This window comes from Bos mutus, chromosome 5, assembly GCF_027580195.1.
Source record: "Bos mutus isolate GX-2022 chromosome 5, NWIPB_WYAK_1.1, whole genome shotgun sequence".
NCBI lineage: Eukaryota > Metazoa > Chordata > Mammalia > Artiodactyla > Bovidae > Bos > Bos mutus.
Window position 1 is genome coordinate 92227471 of NC_091621.1, and position 18346 is coordinate 92245816.

Sequence of the window (18346 nt, forward strand, 5' to 3'; positions counted from 1 at the left end):
CTACTCCAGATGCAGTGGGAAGACGCTATTTTGCTTAAACGAGAATTGATATGTCTGTTGGATGCTTGACAAAGATGGCTTGCAGGCAGGACAAACAAGAGTTGGAGCAGGGAGAACACTTGAGAGACTGTGTAGCAGTGGCAGCCAGGATGTGATTGTGGCTTACACAACAGAGCATGCATGCTCAGTTGCTTCAGTTGTGTCCGACTCTGTAACCCTATGGACTGTGGCCCACCAGGTTCCTCTGTCCATGGGATTCTCCAGGCAAGAATACGGAAGTGGGTTGCATTCCCTCCAAGGGATCTTCCCCATCCAGGGATGGAACCTGAGTCTCTTATGTCTGCTGCATTGGCAGGCAGGTTTTACCCCTAGCACCACCTGGGAAGCCCTGTACAACAGTACAGGGTTACAACAGTAAAGTGGAAGAAAAGTCACAGGTGAAGTGTATGATCTCATGGAAGAGCCAGCAGGGTTTTCTGAGCCGTACTCTATACTGGGAGGGAGACGAGGGGCAAGGATAGTGAGAAAAGAGGGAAGAATCAAGGATAATTCCCAGAGTTGTACCTTGGAATGGGATGCTTGATGGTGTCGTTTTCTAATGTAGAAAAGACGGGGGAAAGCAGGTCATTCCTGACCACTCACTCTCCAGGGAGACAGGACTCTCTGCAGACAGCCTGCTTTCAGGATGAGAAGGTGACAGGAACGTCCAGAGATGCGGTGGCAGGGGTTTTGTTGAACACAGGCTGAAAGGAAAAGGTTAGAGGGCAAGGGAGGTCAGATATTGAGATGTGTTCGAGAATTACAGATAATGATGGAAATAAACATCTGGGTCAAGATGTAGAGCCTCCGAGATTAGGAGCTAAACAGGAAACTTCTAACTAAGCCATATGGGATTAGTCCTGGATTGAGTTTTAGAGGAAAGACTACAGGCAGAAGTGAGTTCCAGCCCGTAGTCTTTAGGTAACTGGCCACATGTGGCTGCTGGGCACTTGAGTGTAGCTAGTCTGAACCGAGATAGGCTGTGAAAAGGAAAATGCCCTACCAAATTTTGAAGGCTTAGTGTCCCCCCTCCTCAAAAAAAGAGTATAAATAAATAGCTCAATAATTTTTACGTTGATTACATGCTGAAATGATAACATTTGGACATATAGGGGTTACAAAAACTGTATTGTTTAAAATAATTCCACCCATTTCTTTTTATCTTTTGTGTGGCTACTAGAAAACTTAAAATGACATGCGTGGTTTGCATTTATTTCTATTGGACAGCCCTGGTCTAGAATTTTTGCAGGAGAATCTTCACTGTAGTCCAACATCAAGTCTGTTTTGCACTTTGGGGTTGTTTTTTTCCCCTATATAAATTAATCTGCTTTTGTCACCATTGAATTTCATTTTAGAAAATGTTTTTCCCACTTAATTCTAATATATTATTATTTTAAGTTTTTATCACATTTACTTGAATGCTAACAACTCTGCAAAGTTAAATAGCAACTTATCTCCCCACTTTCCTGGTGGCTCAGACAGTAAAATATCAGCCCGCAATGCGTGAAACCCAGGTTCAGTCCCTGGCTTGGGAAGATCCCCTGGAGAAGGAAATGGCAACGCATTCCAGTATTCTTGCCTGGAGAATGCCATGAACAGAAGAGCCTGGCAGGCTACAGTCCTTGGGGTTGCAAAGAGTTGGACACAACTGAAGCGACTACCATATCTCCCCACTGTTGTGGTTCCAGATTACTGTGCGTGACACTTCCTTTACTTTAGAAACCTAGGTCCATTTTGAAAACATGCCTATAATCTGGCTTTAAGATACTTAAAAATGATTAATCAAGCCCAGTTAACGATGTAGTTGTTTATCTTGACAACACCAGAGGCAGCACCAGAGTTTGTTTTTCCTTTTCCATCTCAAAATGTTTTGTACAAGGTGGTAGGTAGGAATTTCAATATAATTTTTCACTTTATGAAACAGGTCCAAAGAAATTTTAAGTTTTTTGATGCCAGAAAACAAGTTTTTAATGTTTATTCTTGTGCTTTGATTTTGATCTTAGAGCATTTACTGTATCAGACCATAATACAGTAACCTCAGTTATTTTAAGCAGGTCATATTTTGTTATCAAGAAAAGGTTTACAAAATCTGTATCCTCATGTGCTTTAGGCCAGAGTTCATAATGGCACACAGTGAAAATAGCAAAAGCATAAAATCAAATTATTCTATTGTTAATTAAATTTGAAGAAAGAATGTATAGATGTATCAGTGGGAAAACATCTGAAAATTAACTGTACCAACCCCACAAATCACTCATTTCATAAAGTTTTTCAGTCTCCAAAATGTTCATTTAATAGTAACTGTAATAATTTTGTGTCTGACAAGTCATAGCAAAATCCCAAAAAGTTATATAAGAATTTGCTGTAGATCATGTTTATGGATATTATAAAGGTTTATTATAACAAAATAATATAAAATTATTATAAATGTTTCAACTTCTTAAAGCACCCTAATAGTTAAAGGCCAAGTCAGGCCCTTTGTTGGACTGGTAACAATTAAAAAATAGTTTGTTGAGGACTCTGACTTTGTCATACCAATCTATAGGGCATTGCTAACTACTTAACTTTTAATAAAAGTCAGACCAGGACCCTAAATTTATTTGACGAAGCCAAGATCCTTGGTTAGGTGGAGATTCTGGTTAGAAAATCTTTAGACTAATCATTTTTCTACCTCAAAAGTCTCAGCTTCCCTTTGTGATTCCACCTTTTCAGACCTAAAGATATCAGCTAAAATAAACTGTTTCCTGAACTTCTCCATATTTAATGAGAATATGGTGATTGTTAACAAGTAAGCTTGAAAAATGTGTAACGTGTTACAATTATTTTTTCAAAATACATTCATCCAGGTGGCCCATATCCGAGCAGAAAGAGATATTTTGGTAGAAGCAGATGGTGCCTGGGTGGTGAAGATGTTTTACAGTTTTCAAGACAAGAGGAACCTTTATCTAATCATGGAATTTCTCCCTGGAGGTAAAAGCAAACGTAATAGTAATGACAGGCCAACACAAACACATCTTTATATCTAACTATGATTTTATTGATTATATAAATCAATAAGCTAGGGATATTTTATACCTCTGGCTCTGAGGTTTTACACAGTCATAATTTTCTAATCATTCTTCCCATAATAATACTAATTTGAACCACAAATCAGATTGTTTTGAAGAAATGATAAAGCTGGCACATTTTAAATATTATTATTCTGTTTACTGTATATAATTTTTTAGATCTTTGCAAGTCTAGAGTTGAGAACAAGTCACCAAAGAAGAAAACAGACAACCCAGTGGGCAAATGGTAGGCAGTGTAAGGAATAGAACTCTGGTTGGTCTACGAATAGATGAGAAAGTGTTCAGCTTTACTCATATTCAGGGAAATGCAAATTAAAACAACAATGAGATTCTATTTCTCACTCAACCATCTGATTGGTAGAAACATTAATAGTCTGATGAGGCTGTGGGGGAAACCTGGCCCCTCATCTGTGCAGAGGAATCTCTGACTCTTAGGGAGAGCAGTTCAGAGATGCCAGGAAAGTTAAAAAGGCATGTGTCCTATAGTCAGGGATTCTTCCCCACACGTGCACAAGAGGCCTCATGGCAGCAGCGTCTTAAGAGTGAAACCCTAGATGCAAGATGACTGTCCATCAGTAGAAGAATGGATAAGTAAAACATGGCATACTTACGTCATTAAATATTTTACAGTAGTTAAAAGTCAGGAGCTGTATTTGTTTCAACAGTAAGATCTCAGAAATCAACAGAGATAAAGCAAGCTGTGGAATTATATGTACAGTTGATATCACTTATGTCATTTTAAAAACCATAAAAAAGACTCTAAATTCATAGATTAATATATATGCATCTGAAAACATTTCAAAAATAAGCTGGAAGAATACACACCAAAGCAAATCCATGATAATGGCAACTCAACAAAAAGGGGAAGGAATAGAATGGAAACAGAGGATAAAGTATTTGCGTGGTATTTTTTTTTAAAGACTTGAAGCATCATGAAAAAATATTAACAGTTGTCAATTTTGAGTTGTAAATTTACCATAGTGTTTCTTCTTTGTCCCTTGTAAAAGAGGAAAATTTCTTGGGAACAAGAATATCTAGAAGTGACCCTTTTGGTGGAATAATGACCTATCTTTGTTGGCCCAAAGAGTGCTGAGTGCTTTTGAAACTTGAATTTGAAAGAATATATCCCATTTCCAGATGTGCTTACATGCATTCATTTTCCCGGTTTGATACATTTTCCTCAGCAACTTATTTCTGGATGTTGAATGGTAGATACTATATATCATTATCAGTTCTGCTGTGATTTGATTTCACATATTTTCTACCTTAAAACCATTACATGTCATGAAACTTCTCCTTAATGAGCTTTTTTTATTTGGCCCTAGAGATGGTTGGAAGTACTCTGGGTGGATCATAAAATGCAGAAATGAGGCTCATGTTGTATATTACAAAGACATCTTTTACAAAACATTCCCCCTTTTGAGGCGTTACTAATACAGGGTACTTACTCTCATTTACTTAGGTGACATGATGACATTGCTAATGAAGAAGGATACTTTGACAGAAGAGGAAACACAGTTCTACATTTCAGAGACTGTTCTGGCAATAGATGCAATCCACCAGTTGGGTTTCATCCATCGGGATATTAAACCAGACAACCTTTTGTTAGATGCCAAGGCATGTGAATAAACTGGTGAATTACTAGGTCACTGATTGTTTTATGCTGTAAAAGAGGTGATTTTGTGATTGGAAATGGGCAACTGCAATTTATATGACGGGTAACCTACATTATTTCATAAACTGGTACAGTAGGAGAGAGCCCTTGAAGTGAAATGACATCAAGGGAAAATTGGCTGTCTTTTTATCATCTTCCATTTTCTCCTTCTTAAAATAATCAACATCAAATATAATTTTGCATTTCACCTGTAGGAGTTCTAAGCTAAGAATTTTTATGATTGCATTTAGAAGAAGAGTTTTAAATAAGCCTTTTGTCTCTAATGATTTTATGAGTTTTTTCCTTTTTTTTCCTTAGGGTCACGTAAAATTATCTGATTTTGGTTTGTGCACGGGATTAAAGAAGGCTCATAGGACTGAATTCTATAGAAATCTTACCCACAACCCACCAAGTGACTTCTGTAAGTTGGATTTTTTTTCAAGTTAAAGTAGCCCAGCTGGTTTAATCCAGGACTGTTGAGAACTGAAGCTTCTCTCCTTCTCCTCAACCCTTAAACTGGTGTGTTTTCAATGCACGTATGTGAATTTGTTTTTTGGTAAGAGTTTTTCCCTCATAATTACAATTCTGTCTCATTGAAATTAGCATTCCAGAACATGAACTCAAAGAGGAAAGCAGAAACATGGAAGAAGAATAGGAGACAACTGGTAAGTAGCCAGATTTGGAAGAAAGAATTTTGGGCCCTGGTCCTAAAACCTCATTTGGTATTTGTTTTACAATTTGGAGCTTCACAATAATTAGTTCTTACTTCCTAGCAGTGATAGAGCTTGTTCTGAGATCATATAGTTTTCTTAATTTTTCTGTAACATTTCCATGCCTATAAAGGAAAATGCCACTTTTATATTTTACGATTTCACTTCAGAGTATTTTATCAAGCGTATCTATAGTTATGCATTTGTCTGTTTACCAGTGCTAGCACTTTCTATAAAACTCACCGAGATGAGTGTGTGTGGGTGCTAGGTCACTTCAGTCTTGTCTGGCTCTGTGCGACCATATAGACTGTAGCCTGCCAGGCTCCTCTGTCCATGGGATTCTCCAGTACTGGAGTGGGTTGCCATACCCTCCTCCAGGGCATCTTCCCAACCCAGGGATCGAACCTGTGTCTTTTATGTCTACTTGCATTGGCAGGCGGGTTTCTTTACTGCTAGCACCACCTGGGAGATGAGTGTAAATTGAGGTAAATGCTGAGTGATATTCATGTTTCCATTTTCCCTACCTGTCCTGATACAACAAATATCAGTCAGCATAAGTAAGGTTATTGTGTGTTTCTAAGAACTTCATAGACAAAGTAAACAAAGTTTGTTGTCATGTTAAGAGTGTTACAATAAAATAGAATTGAAAAGCAGACTTTATTGCAAATAAATTTAATGACTCCTTTAATGCCCAACAGCACTGTCTGTTTTTAACCCTACAAGCTTTCTCCTCTATTACTTAGCAAATATTAGAATCATTTGTCCTTTTTCCTCTTTCCTTTTATCCTGTGAACATTTGTCAAGGTTACAAATGTGCCTTTTGACTTTAATTTCCTAACTTCTTATACAATGCCTGGTACATATCGACAGATATCTATAAATATTTGTTAAATTCTGCCAAGGGATGAAGAGAAACTTACTCAGCAGTCCCTCAGGAAGGTAAACAGACTGAAAGGCAAGAGTCTGATACCCTCTCAAAGCAAATAAAATGACCTTTGCATTATTGAGCTCATTCTCTCATTAGCCCAAGTAAACTTTTTGTGCTTATAAAACATTTTGGTGTTTTAAAGTTTTCAAAAATATTTTTTAAATGTTTTGAGCTATGCATTAATGACGGAATATTATTTCTACTTTTAAATGTGTCACTTGTAGATCAGATTTTACAACTGAGAAAAGAATTGCAGTATTTCCTACTTTCGGAGAAGGCAATGGCACCCCACTCCAGTACTCTTGCCTGGAAGATCCCATGGACGGAGGAGCCTGGGTAGGCTGCAGTCCATGGGGTCGCTGAGGGTCGGACACGACTGAGAGACTTCACTTTCACTTTTCACTATCATGCATTGGAGAAGGAAATGGCAACCCACTCCAGTGTTCTTGCCTGGAGAATCCCAGGGACGGGGGAGCCTGATGGGCTGCCGTCTATGGGGTCACACAGAGTCGGACACGACTGAAGTGACTTAGCATTAGCATTTCCTACTTTTAAAGGGAAATATGAATACTGCCTAAAACTATGGTGGAAATTCTGTACCCCCTAATTACAGAGTATTCACAATCATTACTCGTGCAGATTTTACTATTCTTGTGACCATCATCATGACTTATATCAGTGTTTTCTAGTGAAGAAATAGAGCGGACTCTTGGTGTTTGGGGCAGGAAATTCCTTTAGAGCCTATATCCCCCGCCACTAAATGCCAATCATGTCCTTCCCCAGATCATAGAAATATCAAAATCTGCTGTTACACATTTTCAAATGGCCCCTAGAGTACTACCTGTAATAGAAAATTGCTGCCTTAAGGAAAGTTTTTGTAAGATTTTATATGAATTAAGAATGAAAAACTGCATTGCTTTCTAATAGATAAGCAGTGCCCTGGAAATGAGTTTATAATGAAAATACCTGATCTTTATATGGGAGGCTGTGGTTTACAGACACGTTCCTTTGCTTTTTTTCATCCTCGTACCTACTCTGTTAGGGCAGGAATTATTAGTCCAGTTTTATGTAAGCAGAAGTTGAGGCTCAAAAAAGCTGAATAACTTGCCTGAGAGCAAGTATTGAGTACAGAAGCCAGGCCGACTGAACACAACCTTTTTATTCTTTTTTGGAATGGATTTAGGACTGAATACATAAATAACTTAGTTGAGCTCTTTAGGGACAGAAATCATGTCTTAACGTATTATCTGACTGCATGCCTTTCACTAAGCCTTATACATGATAAACCTGTAAAACACATATTCGATTCAAAATTAGCTTCTGTATATTTTAGTTTTTCCAGTAGTGAGCCATACTCAGATCTTTCAAAAAATATATATATATACTATATATATATATATTGAGGACACTGGTTTGACAAGCTGTTCCTTTGCAGGCATATTCAACAGTTGGGACACCAGATTACATTGCTCCAGAAGTATTCATGCAGACTGGCTACAACAAATTGTGTGACTGGTGGTCTTTGGGAGTAATTATGTATGAAATGCTAATAGGTATGTTTTATTATTCATTTATGTACATACCATGTAAATCAGAGCACCACTGACTGAACATACTGTAGATAATATGGGCTAAAATATCTGAACTCTTTAAGCTGATTTCTGGCATCCCCCAATGTTAAATACACAATGATAAATATTGGTGAGCTCTCTAGGGATCCTGTGTCAGGAAAGAGGCATTTAACCAGAATTCCTAGGTATCTAAATTGTATCTGCGTGACCTTTTAGGTGAAAGAGGGGCAATGCTTTAAATCCTTTATTTTGTTGACTTTATAAGCCATTTTCTTATAAATGGATGAATGTTGGTATTTTTTTATTGTTAAGTAGAGCGCTCAGGGCTATTTTGTTTTTTTGTGATATGTAGATAGAAGGTGCAGCAAATTTGATCATAAAGGCTAATGAAACCTTATTTCCTGTGATACTTAGGATATCCACCTTTCTGCTCTGAAACACCTCAAGAAACATACAGGAAAGTGATGAACTGGAAAGAAACTCTGGTATTTCCTCCAGAGGTGCCTATATCTGAGAAAGCCAAGGACTTAATTCTTAGGTTAGTAGTTAAATCTCTTAAAGAGGTTATGGTATCTTAAGGCCTCACAGGGACCTAAAAGATTAAATTGCCTATTTCAGTTTTGTGGGAAGAAAAAGACTATCACTGATCTATACAGTTTAAGAACTCAGTAAAGAAAGGGCATTTTGGTTTTTTTTAATGCAGATTCTTAAAAGGTAATATTCAGGGGAAAAAAAAAAGAGTTAAGAGGGAAGAAGTCTTATATTATTTCAGAGGTCACTCCTGTTGGATTACAATGACTTTATCCCCTAAAGAGAAAGGGAAAATAAATTCTTAGTAGCAGTTCATATCACAAAAGTCTATGTAAGAAAAACACCAATACAGTATATTAATGCATATATATGAAATTTAGAAAGATGGTAATGATGACCCTCTATGTGAGACAGCAAAAGAGACACAGATGTAAAGAACAGACTTTTAGACTCAGTGGGAGGAGGTGAGGGTGGGATGATTTGAGAAAATAGCATTGAAACATGTATATTATCATATGTGAAATAGATCGCCAGTCCAGGTTCGATGAATGAGACAGGGTGCTCAGGGCTGGTGCACTGGGATGACCCTGAGGGATGTGATGGGGAGGGAGGTGGGAGGGGGCTTCAGGATGGGGACATATGTACACCCATGGCTGATTCATGTGAATGTATGGCAAAAGCCACCACAATATTGTAAAGTAATTAGCCCCCAATTAAAAAAAAGTCTATGTATGAAACCTTTTCTAAGCAAAAGATTCATTCTTTTTCTCAACTAAGATGAAGTGTTTAGGTTCTATTGTGGATTCCTAGAAGGAATATGAATTGGGACAATCTTATAAAAAAAAAATCTTCAAACTGTCTTTGACCTTTGACCCAGCAATTCTACTTCTAGGAATTTTGCGTATGCAGATAATCAGATGTGTGTAAAGATTTAGGATATATTATGTTATCTTGATACTGTTTTTAGTAATGAAAGGTTGAAAATCATCTAACTGGCAATGGTGAAGTAGCTAAGTAAATTGTAGTGTTTCCATGTGTAAACTTTAGAAAACAAATGTATAGAAAAATAGTTAAATGACTTTGGGAAATGTTCTCAGTATATTAAGTGAAAAAAAAATAATGGAAACTCCTTATCAACACCATATTTTTGAAATTATAGTAAAAGACTGGAAGGAAGTAGCCTCCAACTGTTTGCAATAGTTATGTCTGAATAGTGCAGTTATAGATGATTTCTGTTTTTCCTCACATTTCTCACAATAGAGTTAACTTCAGTAAACAGAAAAAAAGGTGAAATGTTGGAAATAATGCAGAGTACTTGAGATGTAGTCTGCATATTATAATTTCTGTGTTCCCATTTTCTAGGTTTTGTATTGATTCTGAAAATAGAATTGGGAATAGTGGAGTAGAAGAAATAAAAAGTCATCCTTTTTTTGAAGGCGTTGACTGGGGGCACATCAGGTATGTTTACAGGCTTTGAGTGGGATAAGGCCATGTGAGTGAAAACTTTCTACTAGATTTGGTGATTAATTTACCTGATTCTGATTGATTAAATACAAGAGGTAACATTGTGGTCATGTGATAAATTAGTGTTTTCTGGATTATATAAATGAGTGAGACTGTAGTGGCCATAGCTAAATGACTCATTTTATGTAACATCCACTTTAAGAAACAAGCACATACTGTGCCAGTTTAGATTTTGATATGCAAAGTTACATGATGAAGGCTGTTAGCACAACAAAGATGTAATTACATTTAATACTGTATAACTATTTTTGTCCTCTCATATTCTATACTGTGTTTCCTTTATTAATTTTGAAGAATATACAGTCCCTCTTATAAACACTGTGAAAGTGAAAGTCACTCAGTCGTATCCAACTCTTTGCAAACCCATGCACTATACAGTCCATGGAATTCTCCAGGCCAGAATACTGGAGTGGGTAACCTTTCCCTTCTCCAGGATATCTTCCCAACTCAGGGATCGAACCCAGGTCTCCCGCATTGTGAGAGAAGTTAAATAATGCAGGTAACTTTTAAGAACTGGTTTAGAGGAGTTTGTTGTGAGCATTGGCCTTTATTCATTTTGTGGCCAAACTGTCTTCAGCAGTTCTGGTCTCTCCCCCACACAGCAACAGTTCAGAAACAAATCTGATTGTGCCATTTCCTTCCTTCTCTTTGTACTCAGAGAGAGATACTAAGGGTCCTTCCCTGCTTTTCAGGATTTTGGGATATGATTCTTGCCTCACCTGTAGAAGCTGCATCTTGTGTGGTTCCTGCCCCATCCCTCCCATCCTAGGGCATTGTCGTTTACTCTTCATTCTGACGAAAATGCTCTTCACCTCTCTGGCCTCCCTGCCCTCAGTCCTGCCTCGCCTAGGCTCGCCAGCCCCCCTTTCCACTTTCAAGACAGCTAAGTGTCCCCTCATGGGAGCCCCTACAACGTGCTAGACACTCTACCTGATTCTGGAGTAGGTATATTTGGGGGGACTGTTAACTGTATGTCCAGCACTGTTTTAAGTACTTTACATTTCTCATCTTATCCTCATAATAAGCCTTATACAATAGGTATTATTATTATCCCCATTTTACAAATGAGAAAACTAAGTCACAGAGAAGTAATTTGCCTTACTAGTGCCTCAGCTAGTAAGTGATCTGGCTAGAACTGAGTCCAGGCAGTGTGATTCCGGAGTCCTGACTCTAAACCGCTACACTGCATTTTACTGTCCGTGTGTCATCTCATTGAGCAGAACTATCACATGATTCCCCCTGTTACGGTTGAAAGAATGCTTATAGACTACCAGTCCAGTCTCCTGGTTTTACATGAGGGAAGAGTCACAATGTCTAAGGTCATTCTGATAATTACTAGAGATTAGATCTCAGGGCACCAGAGTTTATACGTTTTTACACTAAACTAATATAAATTTATTAAGTTAGTACATTAAGTGTAAATAGGTTAGAATAATTCTGGGGAAAATATAAATGTGTTTTTACAAAATTTTGTACACTTATCACCTAATTGATCATTAAGTACTTGCTGAAAAAATAGAAGCAATAAAAATTGATGAATTTCCTAAACTATTTATCCTGCTAAAAATAGTTTAGGAAATTCATCAATTTTTATTGCTTCTATTATTTAGCATGATAAAAAAACATTTTCATGACTTATTATTTTTTTTAACCTAATGCCCCCAGTTCCCTTAAAATTTATATGACTGAGAAGTTTTTGGGTTCAGATTTCATCACAAACATGTAGTCCCTTCACCGTTTGAGCCCCTTATTTTCCTAAATGACTTGACTTATGAAGTGGTGGATCCTCTACTAGAAGAATTCTATTTCTAAATTAATTAGGTTGGATTCTGGTCCCCACAATGTTGAGGGTACTTTATAGAATGATAAAATTTTTTAAATAAAATTCTCTGTTCTCCTTTCCCTTTCATTAACTATTGTTTTTCCTCTTTAAAAAAAGAAACAGCATGAGAAAGTCTTGGTATAAACAAATAAAAATTCCAAGTAAATGATAATATTTTAATAAGAAAATTCTACTCAGCTATGAAATCCACTTAACTTCAGAAATTTCAGATCCATAATAAATTTCCTTGTCTCTTCTAATATCTATAGAACAGCATGCAGACTTTGCAAGTAGAATTAAGCTTTGGAAAACTGAATTCAAGAAAACTTAACCATGGTTACTCAATACTATTTTACAGGGAAAGGCCAGCAGCAATCCCTATAGAAATCAAAAGCATTGATGATACGTCAAATTTCGATGACTTTCCTGAATCTGATATTTTACAACCAGGTAAGACAGTCTCACAGTTAACCACATTTAAAAGACTATGAAAGTGATAACATATTTCATTAATGAAATTCCTTTGGTCTTGGTTAATTTTTCTATCTTTCCAGTGCCAAACACCACGGAACCGGACTACAAATCCAAAGACTGGGTTTTCCTCAATTATACCTATAAGAGGTTCGAAGGGTTGACTCAGCGTGGCTCTATCCCCACCTACATGAAGGCTGGGAAATTATGAGCGAAGACCACGTTGGCTCACAACCAAGAGAACTCAGGTAGCCGCATCACCAGGCTTGCTTGGCGTAGGTAACAAACAGTACACGGAAATACTCCTGACGACGGTGGTGCTTCTGACTACAAGAGGAAATTCTACAGGATTAGGATTTCGAAGACTACTACAGGAATTGGTTGGCAGTGCCAGCTGGCTTTTTTTCTTTTTTTAATATTATTTTTGTTAACTTTATTATATGAAGGTACTGGAATAAAAGAAATGTACATCCCTTTCTAACTGCACTGCCTACACGCGTATTAAGGTCCATTCCGCCTGTGTGTGCCGTGGCTTTGTACTGTAACACCTCTAATCAATTCAGGAGAAACACATATCATGTAAAGCAACATAGGCTAACCTGTAGGTAACACTGCAGTATTGGCTGTTTTACTGCACACCTTATGGGTCTAGATAATCAATAAAAGCCATCTTCCATAGCTGGTATTAGAACACTTGCCCTATTGGTTTGGACATCTATAGAATATATATGAAGACAATTTCTGTAATGGTTTTAAGGCATTTTAAAAAGGAAATACACTGGGTTATTTAAAAAATAAAGTTTATCATCATGTTATTACACAAACTCCACAGTAGGGAGTAACGAGTTTTGAATAAGGAGGAAGTTGAACAGCTTCACTCAAGCACTCCACTAATATATTTACTTTGCATTCAGAAATACTGATGACCTTTATACATGTATTCTGTATACTCATAGGGAGATGTACTGTATCATATAAAATGTAAAGTTGCTTTTCTTGTGACAAGAGGACTTCTTTCTTAATAAGAGGACATGGCATTATTTTAATTTGATTATGGTGAGTTGAATTGAAGAAATGACCATGAAGGCTGCTTGTAGAACTACTAGTGTATTTTTATTAAACTATTTTTTTAAACGTCAAACTTCTGATCATGTAAATGAACTTGTAGAGAACAAAGAGCTATTTACTTTGGTTTTCTAGAAAGTTGTTACATATCATGGCTGGTTAACTTTTATTTGTTTTGATGAAAAATTTTCCTTTGATAGTACTTGTATTATTGTGCCATTATTTTCTTATACTCCAAATGTACCAAAGATCCTGAACAGAGTGGATGTTCGCAGCTGTGGGGGATTTTACTGTCCTGCGGGAATGCTGTCTTCAGATCTTTGATGGAGGCTAGCTCATTCAAGGGCACTACTGTTCATGTTTAGCTCCATCACTGTGGTTACTGTAAAGGGAATTAAGGAAATAAATGCAGGCCAGGGGGCTTGTGATTAGAGGATGGGGGAGGTGATGTCAGCAGCAAATCCCCCAAGAATGCGATAGTCTTTTCCAGCTCAACATTTTCATTTAAAAATGACTCTCTGAGGTTTTGGCTTCATCAGTAATAGCGGAGGAGTATTAATTTATCAAAGAATGGCCTAATGTTTGTCTTAACTGTTAACTAGTAGAATTTCTTTTTTAGATACAACAGTTATTACTGTTATGAATGATCTGTGATCAGAATCTAAAATGATAATTTATTTGTATAGATGTTCTTCTAGTGGGGAAGAATTGCATAGGACTATTATGCAGATCTACAAAAGCTTTTATAAATGTTCCTGCTTTCTAGGGAGCTCCATGGTGTTTCAATAAGGCCATTCTATTCTTTTTTTCTTCCTGCCCTGTTCTCCCCTTCCCTTTCCTTCCTTTCCCTCCCCCACCTTCCTTCCTTCCTTCCTCCCCTTTCCCTCCTAGTATTTGTTTGATACTTATTATGTGTTCACCTAATAGTTCATCTCCATTTTTCTTATCTGGAACATGTGACCAAGTATTTAGGAGAGAGAACTATTAAAATTTTGGGGTTGTCTCCTTTTGCCTAGCTCTGGTTTTTCTAATTACAACTGCCTCTAATTTTAAAAACTCTCTAACTTACATTTAGTTTTATGAAATTTTTCTCATTCCCCCCACTCCCCACTGTTTTTTTAAAAAGGATGTTTTGCTAGTGTGAATGGGTAAGATACAAGGAAATTGCAACATACTCTGGTTCTACTATGGTAACTATTCTAGTATTAAAAAATTTCATTAATTCAAGTGAGAGAGAGAGAGATTGATATAAAGGAGCTGAATTACCTAAGTTTACCTTTTAACTGAATAAGAATAGAGCATTTTAGTTTCCATTTCCTTCATTCTTATTAATAGGAAGAACTTGGGGATAGTTATGGTTTCTTGGCAGCAGAAGGGCAGTTATGAAAAGTTTACCTTGTTAAGATACTCATTTTTCCCTGGAGTTGAGTGATTCATAATCTTTGGGGTTTCCTCCTCATCAAAAGCATTTCTTAAGTGCCTATCTAAAAGCAATTAAAGACTGTGTCTGCCCTTTGGAAGCTAAGAATTTGATTCATAAAGCAAATTAGATAATTTGCAAAGTACCCTTGAGCTTGAATTTTCTCTTATTATATACTTCCCATGTTTCAGGTGAACCATTTAATTTAAATGACAAAACCCTATCTAATCAACAGAGCATAATGACATTTTCTTTAAATTAGACTCTATTTTGAATTAAAGAGTTTTGTTATAAACTGTGTGTTTTTGGTTTTTCTAAGTATATAGAAAGCTTGTATAATTCAGATTTGTTGATTTCCTGATTTAATGTAGACTTTGACTTTTTTTATTAAAAAACCTTTGTATTAAAGCAAGTTATGTTTTTTCTTTTATGCTTTTCTTATTTACATGGCTTTAAATGTTTAAATTTATTGAAGCGTAGTGCTATCTGAGAATAGGAAATTTCTTATCAACCTTTACTGAATGGAATATATATCTGATTTAATAAGCTATTAGTTGAATGGAAAATAACAAGTATGGAATATTCAAAACTGGTTGCTTAGGGTTAAGATAGGGTTTCATTTATTTCTGTAATAATATACTTTTTCTGTTTTTTTTAAACACCTGTTATCTTTGTGTAGATCTGTAAATCTTACAATATTTTAAAGTACATTTATTTTTGGTGTTTTATTGTAGAAAACCTTTAGACAATCAACCCAGCAGTATCTACTGGTAGGAGAAACAGCTATCTATCTATCAATGATCTACAAAGAAATGGATTGAAATTTTAATCAGTAGAGAGGTCCCTGCCTACAAAACACATTCTATTTTCTCTCTGAATTGCTAAGAGTCAGAACATTCAAAATAACTATTTTGCTACAACCATGAATATTCCCCTTGTCTTTATTTAAATTTTGTTTTCTCTATAGAAGTGCACTTATCTCTGGAACATTTTAATGAAACAAACACTTGGAACAAATATAAATACAGTACACTTAGGACTACTAGAGATATTTTAGATTTTTATGAAAAAATGAGAGTAATATTGCTACTTTTAAAAGGACTGAAGTAATAAAGATAGATGTTAGTTATTTTTAAAGCAATATAAATTATTCAGCAGTTGTCTGGAAAATAAAAACCAGGCTATTGAGTTCTGTGTTCAGTTACTGAGTTTCAAAAAAATGTTTTGGTGGCATCATGCACTTTTCATTGAAGGTAAGAAAAGAATAAAAAGTATGTTTACAATATTTTTGTTGGTGAGGTTTTTTGATTATATTTTTGAATTTTGACATAGATGTTACCCAAACCTCAAGAAAGCCTGCTTTGTAAAGGGATCCAACTTTTACCCTTAAAGATCACATCAAGAACAACATATTGGATAAATATTTTAAGTTTCAATTTTCTTATGTTTAAACACTCAAGATAGTTGTACAGGTTTATATGCAGCTACTCCACTAGGCCAAAATCAATTAGCAGGTAGAAATGAAAATATGCCTCAAAATAGCAATGGAAACTAGGGATATAAGTGCCCAGGGTACCCAGGTACTACTTCGTCTATCCCACTGGAGACACCGATCAGTGATCATGACACTGTTTCTGCCAGTCTCAGAGAGAGCCAGTCAGAATCCTGTTCATCCTAGCTGTGCTTCCAGCTATGCCCTGACTGACATCATTTTAGTAATGCTATTGTTAAAATGGTAAAAATACTGAATATTAAAATTTGGAATTCAGAGCAAATTTTGATATTCTACATTTATCTTTCAAAAGCATCTTGTTAAAAGAACTTATATTTTGCTTTATAAAATGCTTTCACTTAGCTTACTCATTTTGGTCTTTTCTACTACTCTGTGAAAGAAACATAATATTTTACAGATGATAAACATGAAACTGAGTGTGAATTACCCAAACTTAGGTAATAGATTGCTCTTGAACCAAGTCTGGGGCTCCTTCCATTCCCCAGATAACAGAGCACACTTCCTTAACAAATTATCTGATATGTTTCTAGACCTCAGAAAAACACATGGGAAGCCAGTGACCAAGTTGGTATTTTGGGTTCTTTTGACTGCAAGTATAAGATGCAAGTAAAAATGCAAAAATAAGGAAAATGAGTATCTTGTGTAAAACTAAGACACAAGATAGGGACCTTCCAGAGTAAATTTAGCATCTCAAAAATGTCTTCAAGAACAGATTCTTTCTAGTTTTCTACATTGTCATCAGCAGAGTGTTGGATGTCCTTGGGCTTGTTTTCTCAGAGGGCTGGATGGCTACAGGGACTCTAAGCATCAAATTGTCATACAAGTCTTTAAAAAGGAGATTGTTCATCCTCTTTTTAAGAGTAAGGAAAATCTTTTCCAGAAGCATTCTAAGCAAAGAACCCTGCCCTCCAACCCTACTTTGTTGGCCTTGATTATGCCATCCATCCATTCCTACAATAGTACCTGGTCTGTTGATTGATTTAAACTAAGCAGGCTTCACATCCTTGGTACAGAGTGCTGCTGCTAAGTCGCTTCAGTCGTGTCCAACTCTGTGCAACCCCATAGACCGCAGCCCACGAGGCTCCCCCATCCCTGGGATTCTCTAGGCAAGAACATCTGGAGTGGGTTGCCATTTCCTTCTCCAATGCATGAAACTGAAAAGTGAAAGTGAAGTCGCTCAGTCGTGTCTGACTCTTCGAGACCCCTTGGACTGCAGCCCATCAGGCTCCTCCGTCCATGGCATTTTCCCGGCAAGAGTACTGGAGTGGGTTGCCATTGAGGCTCCCCTAAAGCACATGGCCACCTGACACCAGAACCAAATTGGAGTTAACCCCCAAGATAATTAAAAGGGTGCCACACTGGTTTATACCAATGGTTCTTACTGAAGCCACTGCACTTGGGTTTTGTTACTGATTCTGCCATTGCCTACATATGAACTGAAGGGCTGATCCATTAACACCTTTTCTGACGCATGTGAAATAGGAGTACTGAGGACCACTGTGCTAGACCATAGCTCAGCTACTGGGAGCCTAGGTTGCTTGTCCAGAGAAGCAGGAGTAGGGGTGGTCTCTGGACATCATACAAACAATGGATGTTTGGCCCAGTGACCAGGGTTTGGTCTTTTTAGTGCTACTGCCAAGGCTTCCAGCTGCCATTCGTCTCACGGGTCCATCTCCCACAAAGCTGTTATACCAGTCACAGGGATCCTCATCTACTTACTTCCTCTCAAGATCCAGGCAAGGGTGGGCCTAATGACTGGCCTCATCACTAGTGGCTCAACTGCTTTGTCTAACTTGAGAAGATAGGCTGTGATTAGTAGAAATCAAAACATTTCTCCGGAGGTTGTGCTAAAAACCATTACAAAGTTTATTACTGTTCATTCTAAAGCATTCCTTAGCAAATCCTTAAATGTTGAGATGACTTATAAGTCTCTGCCAAAGGGAGAAATACATAACAGGAAAGGGAGATTGTCGTTTGCCTTTCCTGTCCTCTTAGGTAAGTTAATCATGGACAAAACTTGAAAAATCCTC

At 36.9% G+C, this 18346-nt stretch overlaps 1 protein-coding gene across 4 annotated transcripts in view; it reads left to right on the plus strand.

Moving 5' to 3' along the window:
- Positions 1-14241, plus strand: part of STK38L (serine/threonine kinase 38 like) — an 80758-nt gene extending 66517 nt beyond the window's left edge. For all 4 annotated transcript variants that reach the window (XM_070371238.1, XM_070371239.1, XM_070371240.1 and 1 more), the window contains 9 exons: positions 2886-3009; positions 4570-4724; positions 5080-5182; positions 5365-5426; positions 7835-7952; positions 8385-8508; positions 9864-9959; positions 12206-12297; positions 12402-14241. In XM_070371238.1, the coding sequence (XP_070227339.1) occupies positions 2886-3009; positions 4570-4724; positions 5080-5182; positions 5365-5426; positions 7835-7952; positions 8385-8508; positions 9864-9959; positions 12206-12297; positions 12402-12529 (1002 nt within the window). In that variant the 3' untranslated portion in view covers positions 12530-14241. The remainder of the gene's footprint in view (positions 1-2885; positions 3010-4569; positions 4725-5079; positions 5183-5364; positions 5427-7834; positions 7953-8384; positions 8509-9863; positions 9960-12205; positions 12298-12401) is intronic.
- The last annotated feature ends 4105 nt before the right edge of the window (positions 14242-18346 follow it).